This window comes from Euprymna scolopes, chromosome 46 (genome assembly GCF_053919585.1).
Source record: "Euprymna scolopes isolate OS-2025 chromosome 46, ASM5391958v1, whole genome shotgun sequence".
Taxonomy (NCBI): domain Eukaryota; kingdom Metazoa; phylum Mollusca; class Cephalopoda; order Sepiida; family Sepiolidae; genus Euprymna; species Euprymna scolopes.
This window is the reverse complement of record NC_136527.1, coordinates 215,876,332-215,892,747: the sequence shown is the minus strand read 5'-3', so window position 1 is coordinate 215,892,747 and position 16,416 is coordinate 215,876,332. Positions and strand designations below refer to the sequence as shown.

At 36.7% G+C, this 16,416-nt stretch overlaps 1 protein-coding gene across 2 annotated transcripts; it reads left to right on the top strand.

Annotated features, from left to right (window-relative positions):
- The first annotated feature begins 2,294 nt into the window (after positions 1-2,294).
- On the top strand, positions 2,295-15,583 carry LOC145271056 (uncharacterized). Of its 2 annotated transcripts, XR_013865673.1 has the most exons (3): positions 2,295-2,443; positions 13,482-14,832; positions 14,950-15,583. XR_013865673.1 is itself a non-coding variant. In XM_080126603.1 (2 exons), the coding sequence occupies exon 2, from the start codon at positions 13,532-13,534 to the stop codon at positions 14,204-14,206; it is 675 nt and encodes a 224-aa protein (XP_079982729.1). In that variant the 5' UTR covers positions 2,295-2,443; positions 13,482-13,531; the 3' UTR covers positions 14,207-15,583. The 2 variants fall into 2 exon arrangements, 1 of the variants encoding a protein (XP_079982729.1); XM_080126603.1 differs by having other exon boundaries at positions 13,482-15,583.
- Positions 15,584-16,416: the final 833 nt, after the last annotated feature.

The window sequence follows — 16,416 nt, the reverse complement described above, 5'->3', positions numbered from 1 at the left end:
TTTTCATTTCATTTCATTAACGTAATTGGGTTTGTATTACTGTACACATAGATTCGAAAAAGTTGTCAAAAAACAAATAAATAAATGTTATCAAAGGCAAGATAAGTTACTTTTCTACCAAATATTTTTCGTGTTTTTAGTCAATGTAACATGTTTATTCAGCTCGAAAAACATACAGTGTTTACCGATGTATTCGAAAATTCAAGATGGCGTCTGATTCTTTCTTTAACACGGTAAGTTTGGGATAAGGTGTTATATATAAAAAACTATACAACATACTATGAAAAACCCGCCGAATATATGTCAACCTATGTCACGGTAACATATATTGAGCGAGTTTTTAACAGTATTTTATCCGGTTTTTTATTTATAACATCTTTTCCCAAACTTACCGTATTAAAGAGGGAATCAGACGCCATTTGATTAAAAAATATTCATTTTGATTTTAAAAAAATATTGTTCATTTTGATTAAAAAATATTCATTTTGATTAAAAAAAAATTCATTTTGATTTAACCCTTATCCCTGAGTGGCTTCCGGGCCTTGATAAGTGGTGATCACTGTGTAAAAAAAAAAAAAGAAAAAAAAAATTAAAAAAATATTGTTCATTTTGATTTTAAAAAAAAGTTTAATTTTAATATTTGTTTATTGTCTTAACTCATATAAAATATTTTGCTTGTGTTCTGCTTCAAATATTCATAATCTTACATGCATAATTTTCATTTAATTATATTAAATAAACTTCATTTCAAATCAAATCGTGTTCCTTCACTTTTTTAAAATGTAATTTATAAGTAATTAAAGAACGCATTCTAATCTTTAAAATCTATAATACAACGAAATATTCAATTGCTAATATACTTAAACAAACAACTTGTGTTTTTTTATTATTTTTTATTATTAATATTAGATGAGTTTCAGTATAAATCATCGTGTTCTTTCTTTATTTCTTTATTTCAATCCAATTTTGAAGTTTTGTAACGCTGTCTGTAAAAATTACTGTTCATTATTGACAGTCTAAGAGTTCCACATATCTTGCTTGTTGGGACCTCGGCGATGACGTCATTTTTTCAGCTGGCCGGCCATCTTTATAACGAAGGCCACGATTTTAGTCACCTAAATTAATTATAGTTAACAAAACACGGAGTCGTCCTATTTTAGTCACCTAAATTAATTATAGTTAACAAAACACGGAGTCGTCCTATTTTAGTCACCTAAATTAATTATAATTAACAAAACACGGAGTCGTCCTATTTTAGTCACCTAAATTAATTATAGTTAACAAAACACGGAGTCGTCCTATTTTAGTCACCTAAATTAATTAAAGTTAACAAAACACGGAGTTGTCCTATTTTAGTCACCTAAATTAATTATAGTTAACAAAATACGGAGACGTCCTATTTTAGTCACCTAAATTAATTATAGTTAACAAAATACGGAGTCGTCCTATTTTAGTCACCTAAATTAATTATAGTTAACAAAACACGGAGTCGTCCTATTTTAGTCACCTAAATTAATTATAATTAACAAAACACGGAGTCGTCCTATTTTAGTCACCTAAATTAATTATAGTTAACAAAACACGGAGTCGTCCTATTTTAGTCACCTAAATTAATTATAGTTAACAAAACACGGAGTCGTCCTATTTTAGTCACCTAAATTAATTATAGTTAACAAAACACGGAGTCGTCCTATTTTAGTCACCTAAATTACTAATAGAACTGACAAAAAAAAATGTTTTTCCATTTACCGCCTACAAAATTTCGTCCCAATAGTAATAGCGTCAACACAGCCAACCTTACCTCCCAATGTTAAGAACGGCTTTTGGAATAAGCACCCACAACCTCGACAAAGTATACTAGACTCGAACTGACAAAAAAAAAACCGTTTTCACCATTTGTTTTTCTTTTGTTTTGTTTTTTTTATCTGAAACTCCAGTGACGTTGCGAACCTGTCTTTGTTTTATTGTTATTTCCATGGCAAGTGCTCGTCTGAGCTCCAATCTCTCGCCAATCTTTCACGAGAAACACTTGGAGTCGTACTATTTCAGTCACCTAAATTAATTATAGTTAACAAAACACGGAGTTGTTCTATTTTAGTCACCTTAATTACTAATAGAACTGACAAAAAAAATGTTTTTCTTTTTTTTTTTTTTTTTTTTTATCTGAAACTCCATTTATTGACCACAAAATATTGTCCCATCTTATATTTTAATTTAATTTTCGAATCGACAGTTTCAAATTACTTTAGTTAATTCGGAGAAATTATCTCCCTTTATTCGAACTCTTCAATGACGTCACCGGAAAGAGGCGAATAATGGCGTTAGCTAATTTTTAAACGTGTTTTATTTTGTTTCCTTTTAAACTTTTCCTTGAACGTCAGAAATCTTTGGAAATCACGTTTCACTCATCTTTTTTTTTTTTTAAATCAATTCTTAATAACAGGTAAGTCTACAAATTTCCACTTTTAAATTTTACACGTTTTATTTATTTATTTATTTATTTTTTTGCGATAAAATCTGCTTTCGTTAAGATTCGCACTTTGTTTACAAATCCATTCGGCGGAAGTGACGTCAGAGAAATTTTAAGCTACGGATGACCAACATTGTTTATAAATATAATATAACTGTTTGTTTTTAGGGTTTGTATTACTGTACACATCGAAAAAGTTGTCAAAAAACAAATATATGACAAATAAATGTTATCAAAGGCAAGATAAGTTACTTTTCTACCAAACTGGATATATTTTTCGTGTTTTTATTTAATTTAACATGTTTATTCAGCTCGAAAAGCATACAGTGTTTAGCGATGTATTGGAACATTCAAGATGGCGTCTGATTCTCTCTTTAACACGGTAAGTTTGGGAAAAGATGTTATAAATAAAAAACCGGATAAAATACTGTTAAAAACTCGCTCAATATATGTTACCGTGACATAGGTTGACATATATTCGGCGGGTTTTTAATAGTATTTTGTATAGTTTTTTATCTATAACACCTTTTCCCAAACTTACCATGTTAAAGAGGGTGTGAGACGCGATCTTGAATTTTCCAATACATCGGTAAACACTGCATGTTTTTCGAGCTGAATAAACATGTTACATTGAATAAAAACACTAAAAATATATCCAGTTTGGTAGAAAAGTAACTTATCTTGCCTTTGGTAACATTTATTTGTTCTATATTTGTTTTTTGACAACTTTTTCGAATCTATGTGTACAGTAATACAAACCCTTAAAAAAACACTGTTTATTCCCTGAAGAGACGTTGCGAGCCTGTCTTTGTTTTATCGTTATTTCCATGGCAAGTGCTCGTCTGAGCTCCAATCTCTCGCCAATCTTTCACGAGAAACACTTGGAGTCGTACTATTTCAGTCACCTAAATTAATTATAGTTAACAAAACACGGAGTCGTCCTATTTTAGTCACCTAAATTAATTAAAGTTAACAAAACACGTTGTCCTATTTTAGTCACCTAAATTAATTACAGTTAACAAAACACGGAGTCGTCCTATTTTAGTCACCTAAATTAATTATAGTTAACAAAACACGGCGTCGTCCTATTTTAGTCACCTAAATTAATTATAGTTAACAAAACACGGCGTCGTCCTATTTTAGTCACCTAAATTAATTATAATTTACAAAACACGGCGTTGTCCTATTTTAGTCACCTTAATTAATTATAGTTAACAAAACACGGCGTCGTCCTATTTTAGTCACCTAAATTACTTAACTACTGTCAATAATTTCCCCCACTCTTTATCTGTGCCTAAATCCAAACATAGATTCCATGAGCAAAGCTTCTTTCTCAGAAGTGCACGACTGCACGACTGTGGAACTCTCTTCCGTTCGCCTGTTTCCCACCTGACTACAACTTGGATGTCTTCAAGTCCAACATAAACAAATTCCTCATTGTGGACTGTACACGCAATAACCCTTATCCCTGAGTGGCCTCCGGGCCTTGATAAGTGGTTACCCCGATGCAAAAAAAAAAAAGCGTTCTTAACATCGGGAGGATGGGGGTGTTTATTCCGAAAGGCAATTTTCTTATTTTAAACCTCCCCGTAATCAACAGTTTTTTTTTGTTTTTTTTTACACAGTGATCACCACTTATCAAGGCCCGGAAGCTACTCAGGGATAAGGGTTATTGCAAGTACATTACGTTAGTGTGGAGATTTGCTGAAGTGTTTACTTAAAGGGGCGGTACTTTCACCCCCCCCATTTTTTTATGGTAAATTTGTACGACGTGCCCTGCCCAGAAACACCCAACCTCCCCATGTTAAGAACGACTTTCGGAGAATAAACGGTAAATTTTTACAATGTGCCCCAGCGTATTATAAACACCCCAACCTCCCCATGTTAAGAACGGCTTTTGGGGAATAAACGGTAAATTTTTACAACGTGGCCCAGCATATTATAAACATCCCAACCTCCCCATGTTAAGAACGGCTTTTGGACAATAAACGGTAAATTTTTACGACGTGCCCCAGCGTATTATAAACACCGTAACCTCCCCATGTTAAGAACGGCTTTCGGAGAATAAACGGTAAATTTTTACAATGTGCCCCACTGCCCCAACCTCCCCATGTTAAGAACGGCTTTTGGGGAATAAACGGTAAATTTTTACGACGTGCCCCAGCGTATTATAAACACCCTAACCTCCCCATGTTAAGAACGGCTTTCGGAGAATAAACGGTAAATTTTTACAACGTGACCCAGCGTATTATAAACATCCCAACCTCCCCATGTTAAGAACGGCTTTCTGACAATAAACGGTGGGTTTGTATTACTGTACACAAAGATTCGAAAAAGTTGTCAAAAAACAAATATATAACAAATAAATGTTACCAAAGGCAAGATAAGTTACTTTTCTACCAAACTGGATATATTTTTCGTGTTTTTATTCAATTTAACATATTTATTCAGCTCGAAAACTATACAGTGTTTACCGATGTATTGGAAAATTCAAAATGGCGCCTGACTCTCTCTCTCTTTAACACGGTAAGTTCGGGAAAAGGTGTTATAAATAATTAACTAGACAAAATACTGTTAGAAATTTGCTCAATATATATTACTGTGACATAAGTTGACATATATTCGGTGTTTTTTAATACTATTTTGTCTAGTTTATTATTTATAACACCTTTTCCGAACTTACCGTGTTTAAGAGAGAGTCGGCCGCCATTTTGAATTTTCCAATACATCGGTAAACACTGCATGTTTTTCGAGCTGAATAAACATGTTACATTGAATAAAAACACTAAAAATATATCCAGTTTGGTAGAAAAGTAATTTATCTTGCCTTTGATAACATTTATTTGTTATATATTTGTTTTTTTGACAACTTTTTCGAATCTATGTGTACAATACAAACCCGGACAATAAACGGTAAATTTTTACGACGTGCCCCACCCCAACCTCCCCATGTTAAGAACGGCTTTCGGAAAATAAACGGTAAATTTTTACGACGTGCCCCAGCGACAAAGACCCTAACCTCCTCATGTTAAGAACGGCTTTCGGACAATAAACAGTAAATTTTTACGACGTGCCCCAGCGTATTATAAACACCCTAACCTCCCCATGTTAAGAACGGCTTTCGGACAATAAACAGTAAATTTTTACGACGTGCCCCAGCTTATTATAAACACCCTAACCTCCTCATGTTAAGAACGGCTTTTGGACAATAAACGGTAAATTTTTACAACGTGCCCCAGCATATTATAAACATCCCAACCTCCCCATGTTAAGAACGGCTTTCGGACAATAAACGGCAAATTTTTACGACGTGTCCCAGCATATTATAAACATCCCAACCTCCCCATGTTAAGAACGGCTTTTGGAGAATAAACGGTAAATATTTACGACGTATCCCAGCGTATTATAAACACCCTAACCTCCCCATGTTAAGAACGGCTTTCGGAGAATTAGCGGTAAATTTTTACAACGTGCCCCAGCATATTATAAACATCCCAACCTCCCCATGTTAAGAACGGCTTTCGGACAATAAACGGTAAATTTTTACAACGTGCCCCTGCGTATTATAAACACCCTAACCTCCTCATGTTAAGAACGGCTTTCAGAGAATAAACGGTAAATTTTTACGACGTGTCCCAGCGTTTCTAATAAAGATATTGGCGGACCTGAAGGAGAATCACCTATAATTCCCTATAATTTTAAACAGTAATCTGCAATTGGTTCTTTTAAAAAAATTTTCTTTAATTTTTTTATTTTTTTTTTATGACGTAATATAAACACAGCGGCGCTTCTACACTATTGGGACGAAATTTGGAAAATTGTAAAACTGAATTTCACCTGTAAACAATGCTACCTACGTATTTTTAAGATGATTAGATCCAAGAATTACGAAAATCGATGAGGTAGAAAATTATTTAATAAAGAAAATAAAAAATAGAATTTGAAAAAACGATTGTAGAACACAGGAGGGTTCGTAAGGGAGGTAATTTTCCGTTTCGATTTAAACAAGATGGCAGCAATTTTTCACCTGCTAACACATTTTTTTATTTTTTTTTTTTAAATAATTCAGTAACATTCAGGTAATTTTGACTGCATAATTTGGAAACTACCATTGTAATTTATTAGAATTGACACACACAAAAAAAAAAAAAGTTGAAACCATTCTTTTTTTTTGTAATTTGAAAACTCCATTTTATCGATTACAAAATTTCGTCCTAATAGTGTAGAAGCTTCCAATGTTAAGCACGGCTTTTGGAATAAACCTCGAAAACTATACTACATACTGAAACATACTATAAAAATTATGGGGGTGGGGATTCTCATTCGGATCTGCCAAAATATGTTTATAAACTGTTTTTTTTTTTTTTTAAGATAAACATCAAGTGTTTATAATTTTTAACATCAGACATAAAAATATAAAAAAAGTATTGGTACTTCTACAGTTTAATCAAGACATAAAAAAATAAAAATATCGCAAAAAAAAAAGTTATATTGTATGTATCCGTTATGGAATGAAGTTCTCTAAAAAAAAATTTCACTTAATTTGATCGAGTATCTTTTTTTTTTTTTTTTTTTTTTTTTATAGTGTGGTAGCCACGTTTCAAAGATTCGAAGATGTTTTAAGATTGGGAGGGGGAGGGGGTGTTCATGCTTTAAACTGACTTATCTCCCCATGGCGTGTTCTCAAACTTCAAACATGGCTACCTTCAGCACGCCGTCATAAAAAGGTGTTTTTCCTCTATACCCCCCCCCAAAAAAAAAAACAAAACTACTCGATCAAGTGAATTTTTTTTTTTTTTACACAGTGATCACCACTTATCAAGGCCCGGAAGCCACTCAGGGATAAGGGTTATTGCAAGTACATTACGTTAGTGAGGAGATTTGCTGAAATGTTTACTTAAGGGGGCGGTTCATTAGGAATTTGTTAACATTGGACTTGAAGACAACCAAGTTGTAGTCCGGAGGGAAGCAGGCAGACGGAACAGAGTTCCACAGGCGTGCAGTTCTAAGAAAGAAGCCTTGTTCATGGAATCCACGTTTTGATTTAGGCACAGATATAGAGTGGGGGAAATTTTTCACAGTGGATTCAGTTAGACGGGTGTTTTTCGTGAAAGATTGGCGAGGGGGGACCAGAGATTGGAGTTCAGACGAGCATCTGCCATGGAAATAACGATAAAACAAAGACAGGCTCGCAACGTCTCTTCTGTGGGAGAGAGGTTGCAGGGTAGAGAAAAGGGCATCTCACACTAAGCCACGAAGTCTATTTTGTACTCTGTCAATGCAGGATAGGCAGGACAGATACATACACTATAACTTTATTTCAATGTTTTCATTTTTTTATTTTTAGTGCACAGTGAACGAGGCATAAAAGTAGTGGTCGATGGACAAAAATCAGAGGCCTGCAGTATTAATGCTGGAGTCCCTCAGGGGTCAATCCTGGGCCCAACTCTCTTACTGATCTACATCAATGACCTCCCTAAACACATACTTAAATCATTCGTTGACATCTATGCTGATGACACGACCATCTACGGCAACACGTCAAAGGCTGTAAATGACAAAGTTCACTCTGATTCTCTCTCCTCTGATCTCGAACGCGTGGTTCAGTGGGGGAAGACGTGGCTGGTTACCTTTAATGCATCCAAAACCAAACTCCTATCCTTACATCATCAACGCTCTGATCCCCATCTGGCATCAATTGGGATGGATGTATCTCGTCTGGGAGAGGCCCCATGTTTTGACAAGCTTCTGGGTTTGACCTTTACTCCTGATCTGAATTGAATCACATACATCAAGTCTGTTGCCAAGGTCGCTGGAAAGATGGCGGGATCCTTCTACCGCTCCAGAAGATATCTCACTACTGATGCAATTCTCTATCTATATAAAAGTCAAGTACGTCCAAGGATGGAATACTGTTGCCATATCTGGGCAGGAGCTGCTAAAAACAGACTATCCTGCCTTGACAGAGTACAAAATAGACTTTGTGGCTTAGTGGGGGATACCCTTTTCTCTACCCTGCAACCTCTCTCCCACAGAAGAGACGTTGCGAGCCTATCCTTGTTTTCCATGGCAGGTGCTCGTCTGAACTCCAATCTCTGCCCCCCCCCCTCACCAATCTTTCACGAAAAACACCCATCTAGCCGAATCCACTGTGAAAAATTTCCCCCACTCTATATCTGTGCCTAAATCAAAACGTGGATTCCATGAACAAAGCTTCTTTCTTAGAACTGCGCGCCTGTGGAACTCTGTTCCGTCTGCCTGCTTCCCACCGGACTACAACTTGGATGTGTTGTGTTCAAGTCCAACGTTAACAAATTCGTAATGAACCGCCCCCTTAAGTAAACACTTCATCAAATCTCCACACTAATGTAATGTACTTGCAATAACCCTTATCCCTGAGTGGCTTCTGGGCCTTGATAAGTGGTGATCACTGTGTAAAAAAAAAAAAAGAAATAACTTTATTTCAATGTTTTTATTTTTTATTTTTAGTGCACAGTGAACGAGGCATAAAAAAAAAAAATGACTAACTTCAGCATTTGCCGCCCCTCCCCTTTAGCCAAACGTCCCCAGTCCATAGCCCTTAAACCCCTGGAGAGGTATAGGCCATCTACAACTTTTTTTTTTGTAGATGTTTTTGTAGCGAGCGGCTTTTTTTACAGGGTGAGGGTGTTGGCCCCACGCCCAACCTTCCCAAAAGGTACATACAGCGTCTAGTCCTCCCAAATGGTCACCCATCTGGTACTGGCCAGGCTCAACGTTGCTTAACTTCACTGATCTGGCAAGAACCGGTGTGTCAACGTGACTGTGCCGTACAAAAGTCCTCCGGAGAAATCAAAATCTGGCGAAAATGAACAAACGGGGCAGTTTTAGGCCTTAGCATATGTAAATTTAAGTTCTACACCATACAAAAAAAAAAAAATGACCATCATTGGCCCCCCCCCTCCATTTAGCCCCAAAAGTCTCCAAGACCTTAACATATTTAAATTTGAGTTCAGCACCATGCAAAACTGCTAAATAGACACAGAAAACTTTGGACAAATATAGTAAAATAGTCCCCCCAAAAATGGAGTGTTTTTATTAGCCCTAAAAGAGCCCCTGGGGCACACCCAAGAGTTATCGCGCAGTATAGACAAACAAAATTATATAGAAATCAGTTTGTTACAACTTTTCAGAAAGTTTTATAAAAATCCAAGGCATCAATTTTTTTTTAATAAGCACAAACGTGTCAATTTTAGCCGTTTTAACCTGAAAGGCACCCATAGAGGGCAACCGGAGTTTTCCCGGAAAATCTGTTCTGTTACTTTTTTACTCATATCATGTTTAATGTTTGTGCAAAATTTCAAAAAATTCCAATTATTGGGAAAAGTGCAAACGGACGAAGGGGCAAGGGTGAATTTACAGGTCCACTATTTTTGTCAGGGGACTAAAAATATATATATATATACACACAAAAAAAAATAAATGTTACCGTAGCCAATAAAAGTTAATTTTATACCTACCTGGCTCATTAGTTTTGGTTTTCAAATAGTTTTTATTGCTTTTTATTTAATCTAAAAAATTAAGTTTTTCCGAGCGGATTTAAAAAAAAACAAAAAAAAAAACTGGCTATATCTTCTTTGGAAGAACTAAGCCTCGTTTTGAATTCAAGGTTTACAGGTGCTTTGAATTTTTTTAGTATTTTTTTTTACGAAAGTATCCGATGTAGTATAAACACCCGAACCTCCCCATGTTAAGAACGGCTTTAGAAATACCCCCAACCTCCCCATGTTAAGAACTGCTTTAGAAATAAACACTCCAACTTCCCCATATTAAGAACGGCTTTAGAAATAACCCCCCCCAACGTCCCCATGTTAAGAACTGCTTTAGAAACAAACACCCCCAACCTCCCCATGTTGGGAACTGCTTTACCTTAAGAACACCCCTTACCTACCCATGTAAAGAACAGCTTTAGAAATAACCCCCCCAACCTCCCCATGTTAAGAACTGCTTTAGAAATAAACACCCCCAACATCCCCATATTGAGAACTGCTTTAGAAATAAACACCCCCAACATCCTCATATTGAGAACTGCTTTAGAAATAAACACCCCCAACCTCCCCATGTTAACGACTTTAGAAATAAAGACCCACCAACCTCCCCATATTAAGAACAGCTTTCGGAATAAACACCCCCAACCTATCCATGTTAAGAACAGCTTTAGAAATAAACACCCCCAACGTCCCAATGTTAAGAACTGCTTTAGAAATAAACACGCTCCCAACGTCAGAATAAACACGCTCCCAAAGTCTTTAGAAATAAACACCCCCAACGTCCCAATGTTAAGAACTGCTTTAGAAATAAACACGCTCCCAACGTCAAAATAAACACACCATTCAACCTTCCCAAGTTAAGAACCGCTTTAGAAATAAACACCTTCCCAACCTCCCCATGTTAAGAACGGCTTTAGAAAAAAACACCCCTAATCTCCCCATGTTAAGAACGACTTTAGAAATAAGGACCCACCAACCTCCCCATATTAAGAACAGCTTTCGGAATAAACACCCCCAACCTATCCATGTTAAGAACTGCTTTAGAAATAAACACGCTCCCAACGTCAAAATAAACACACTCCCAAAGTCTTCAGAAATAAACACCCCAACCTCTCCATGTTTAGAACAGCTTTCGGAATAAACACCCCTAACGTCCCAATGTTAAGAACGGCTTTTGAGGTTGGGGGTGTTTATTCCGAAAACTGTTTTTAACATGGGGAAGTTAGTGTGTTTATACCACAAAACAAAAAAAGTTGAAATCAAAACGAGGCTTGCTTCTTCCAAAGAAGATGACACCTTTTTTTTTTTTTTTTCAAATCTGCTCGGAAAAACTGAATTTTTGAGATGAAATAAAGAGCCACAAAAACAACTTGAAAATCAAAACAAATGAGCCAGGTTTAAAATTAACTTTTATTGCCTTTGGTAACATTTATTTCTTGTGTATATACGTTTAAACCAGTTTAAATGATTAGGACGCAGATGCGGGGCGAACCCTCTCAGTGCTGATGGACCCATAGATCTTCCCAGGTCATCCGTCTAGGAGAAGGAAAACTCTGAAGCTAAACCTAGGGGAAGGAGACCTCTTCGGTCCTGGACGACAACCTTCCTAGATCTGGTAACTCAAACAAATCACTGGTTTGCAAACTTAAACTGCTTATGGAGGAGATAGGCTCTGGCTGTTGCCCGGCTCTCATACTTCTTCTTTGCCTATTAGCCAGGTGTAAAGGTGCTATCACAGAGACTCGTCAGAATCGCCCAGTGGTTGACCTTGTTCCCTGACTAGGGCAATGAACGCTGTTTTTTCCCTACTCCCGCCACATCCCATCCCCCTAAACTGGACACTGTGGGGGTGTTTCAGTACCATATATGTCGATGCAGTTGGACTGGGCTGGCTTTGCTTAATGGATTGAGGGTACTGGATTGACAGTTCCTGGCTGCTGTTTCCGACTGATAGTACAGGTACCCTAACTCTTTGGTAGCGCTTAGAACGGCTGCTCCATCAACAGTTGTATAATATCGGGATGTTTGTAGTACCATGTCGCGCATGAAAAGGGACCCTGCACTCATCCCTGGTGGGGTTTCCTGAGGTCACAATCCTGTGGGTGAAGACAGCTGATGGTCTACTTGTGCTGCATGTCTGATATTCTGCACAACCACTTGTCCAGCATCCCTCACTCTAACTGAAACTTTTAAATTAAACAAAATGAAATGACAGCTCAAGCAAAAGTTACGTTTAAACCAGGACCAAACTCAAAGAAACCAACCTGTCTCCTCCATTTGCATTTACTAATATCCGTGGGCTTAGAACTAACTTAGATGATGTTGAATCATTTCTCCTAGTAAACACCCTGAATATCTTAGCATTAAGTGAAACTAACCTACACTCCTCCATTCTCTCTAACCACTTTACCATGCCTGGTTATCTCCCTCTCTGCCATAAGGACTCAGACAGACATATGCATGAGGTTGGAGTCTATATTCGTAACACCCTCCCCTTGACTAGAGAAATAAAACTAGAATTAGAGGATCAGGCCTTTATGTGCTTCAGACTAAATATGCAACACAATATTAGCTACTTGTATTTTATCTACTGCTCTCCCTCAACCCAAGACTGTATCCTAATAACCAAAGTCTCTGACAGCATAGATATAGCACTCTCCTTCGATACTAGCGCACAAGTACATGTATTTGGTGACTCCAATGTCCACCACAGTAACTGGCTTAGATTCTCTAATTCCACAGACGCTGCTGGTAGCACAACACATAGGTTCTCTATATCTCATTCCCTATCACAGACGGTTACATTTCTGACACGTTTCCCAGACCAGCAAGATCAACATCCCTCACTTCTAGATCTATTTCTGACCACAGTTCTTGATGATTGTATAACGAATATCCACAGCCCACTTGGGAACGCTGATTACATTGTGATAATGATAGAAATTGCCCTTAATTCTAGACCCAAAACTGAAGACCCACTGCTCAGAACAACGAGGTATTACAAAAAGGCTGACTGAAAAGCCATCAGGGATCTCATCAGAATGTATTTCTTGTATTTATATATTTTTAGTCCCCCCCCCCGTAAATATTTCTTTTTTTTTGCTACAAGTATATTATATATGTGTAATATTTCTTTTTTTTTTACACAGTGATCACCACTTATCAAGGTCCGGAAGCCACTCAAGGATAAGGGTTATTGCAAGTACATTACGTTAGTGTGGAGATTTGCTGAAGTGTTTACTTAAGGGGGCAGTTCATTAGGAATTTGTTAACATTGGACTTGAAGACATCCAAGTTGTAGTCTGGAGGGAAGCAGTCAGACGGAATGATCAATAAAGTTTATTTTGAAAGGAGTTATGATCTTTTGAAGTTGAACATCAAAAAACATTATTTTTACACCAACTTAATATATATGCAAATATTTCTTTTTTTGCTGCAGATATATTATATATGTGTAATATTTCTTTTTTTTCTTGCTACAGATATGCTTTAAATTGGAAGACTACAGGATGCATCACGGATAAATACCAAAATGGAATCTGCAGACAAAATTCCAGAAAGCCCACTGACTCGAAACAAACAGAATTTGTGTGAGGTTTGCGGTTTGGAATTTTCAAAACGTGTATATTTAAAAATTCACCTGCAAAAACACGAAGGCGAAAAGGAATACGTCTGCGACATTTGCAAATCCAAATGTGCGGATCAATCGAGCTTAAAAGAACACAAGAAAACACATGCTAAAGTTTTCACCTGCGAACTTTGCGGGTACGTTTGTTCGGCAAATTCGAAACTGACACGGCATTTGCGAACTCATTCAGGTGAAAGACCATATAGCTGCGACGTTTGCAAATCTACGTTTGCAAATAGTTCCGACGTGAAGGTGCACATGGTCGTACACAGTGACGCGAAACCGTTTTCGTGCGATTATTGCGATTATAAGTTTGCGTTGAATTCGAGTTTGAAACGGCACTTGCGGACACACACAGGACAGAAACCATATTCTTGTAACGTTTGTGGGTACGCGTGTTCCGTGTCGGCAGGGTTGAAGAGACACATGCTCACACATACGCGTGAGAAACCCCACCATTGTCACATTTGTGGATCGGAATTTTCTGAAAGGTTTCGATTAAAAAAACATTTGGAAATGCATGCAAACGAGAAGCCGTTTCCTTCTGGATTATTGGAATTTTCAAACCAGATTCTTTGAGTTCTAACAGAAAGCAGTGTAGGAAATGATAATTACTATTGGTTGGTAGATTCAAACCCAGTTGCAAACCATATTAGTGGCCATCTGGTACACAGCTTCAGGCAAAAGAAATACATCTGGTTTAAACCCCCCTAGACTCTCACATACCCTAAACAATCTATGAAATAGTGAGCACAGGACAGAAACAATATTCTTGTAATGTTTGTGGGTATGCGTGTTCCGTGTTGGCAGGGTTGAAGAGATTCTTTGAGTTCTAACAAAAAAATTTTCTGATATGGAACATCAAACAGGTTAGGAGACAGGTTGAGAACACAGCTTCAGGCAAAAGAAACACATCTGGTTTAAACCCCCCTAGACTTTCACATACCCTAAACAATCTATGAGCACAGGACAGAAACAATATTCAGGTTAGGAGACAGGTTGAGAACACAGCTTCAGGCAAAAGAAATACATCTGGTTTAAACCCCCCTAGACTCTCACATACCCTAAACAATCTATGAAATAGTGAGCACAGGACAGAAACAATATTCTTGTAACGTTTGTGGGTATGTGTGTTCCGTGTCGGCAGGGTTGAAGAGATTCTTTGAGTTCTAATTAAATTATTTCTGATATGGAACATCAAACAGGTTAGGAGACAGGTTGAGAACACAGCTTCAGGCAAAAGAAATACATCTGGTTTAAACCCCCCTAGACTCTCACATACCCTAAACAATCTATGAGCATAGGACAGAAACAATATTCAGGTTAGAAGACAGGTTGAGAACATGGCAGTCTGTATCAGATACTGGAATATAGAAGAGTAAATAAAACCTAGATCTGTAAGGTTAATTTAGTCCAAATTTGATTAAAATGAAATAAAATGCTGGGTACTTTTATTTCCCAAAGCAAGGATTAAATTACTCATGAAGTAACAATTATAAATAAAAACAGATGTAAAAAAAAGGGTCTCTAAAGGTTAATTTAATCCAAATTTGATTATTTCCCAAAGCAAGGATTAAATTACCCTTGAAGTAACAATTATAAACAGATGTAAAAAAAAGGGTCTCTAAATGAGAGACAATTCAAGAATTACTTTTATCAATTGACTGGAGTGACCAAGTTAAATTTATCGTCCAAACGATAGCAACAAAATAGAGGAAAACCGGGTAAGCTCTCACTTTCGTACTTAAAGGAACAATCTTATGTGAAACAAAAACCTGAAAAGCAAGAACTTACGAACATATAAAAAGGTTTTTAAAATATCCTCTTCTTTCAGTCGTAAACTTTGAGAAACGCTCTCTCGATCTTCTGGGGCCTTCTGATCCTAATGTTTTTTTATTTTTTTCTTGAAATAAAAAAGGTTCTCCTTTGAAGGGAGGTGCTCTGAAACAAGTTCTATTGGTAGGGCCGTTTTTGTTCTTTAATGAATGACACAAAATACAAAGAGATTGTTCGAGTCTGACTCTCTTATTTAATTGCGTTACAGATTATACGACTGCACGCCTGTGGAACTCTGGGGCCTTCTGATCCTAATGTTTTTTTTATTTTATAAAAGTCATTGTGTGTGTGAGTTCCTTATGGGTTCTGAAACGGTTGAGTCTATCTTTTGCAAATTTCATCCTAAGGTAATTTACATGAATAGTAGAATCCACTGTGAAAAATTTCCCGCAGTCTTTATCTGTGCCTAAATCAAAACGCGGATTCCATGAACAAAGCTTCTTTCTTAGAACTGCACGCCTGTGGAACTCTGTTCCGTCTGCCTGCTTCCCACCGGACTACAACTTGGATGTCTTCAAGTCCAATGTTAACAAATTCCTAATGAACCGCCCCCTTAAGTAAACACGTCATCAAATCTCCCACTAACGTAATGTACTTGCAATAACCCTTATCCCTGAGTGGCTTCCAGGCCTTGATAAGTGGTGATCACTGTGTAAAAAAAAAAATAAAATAAAAATGGTATTAATTTTGTATTTTATATCTTTAAACACTAATCTCTATTATTATATAAAAGTCACATTGTGTGAGTTCCTTATGGGTTCTGAAACGGTTGAGTCTATCTTTTGCAAATTTCATCCTAAGGTAATTTACATGGTTAGCAGTGTTTTCATATATATTTCGTACAGAAATTCATCCGATGAGAATTGAAAATCGAAAAAATCCGATCCTTGGAATAGTCTTTCTTTCTTACAGATAAAAACAAAGAATTTTCACTCGGGAATATTTTAGGTTGT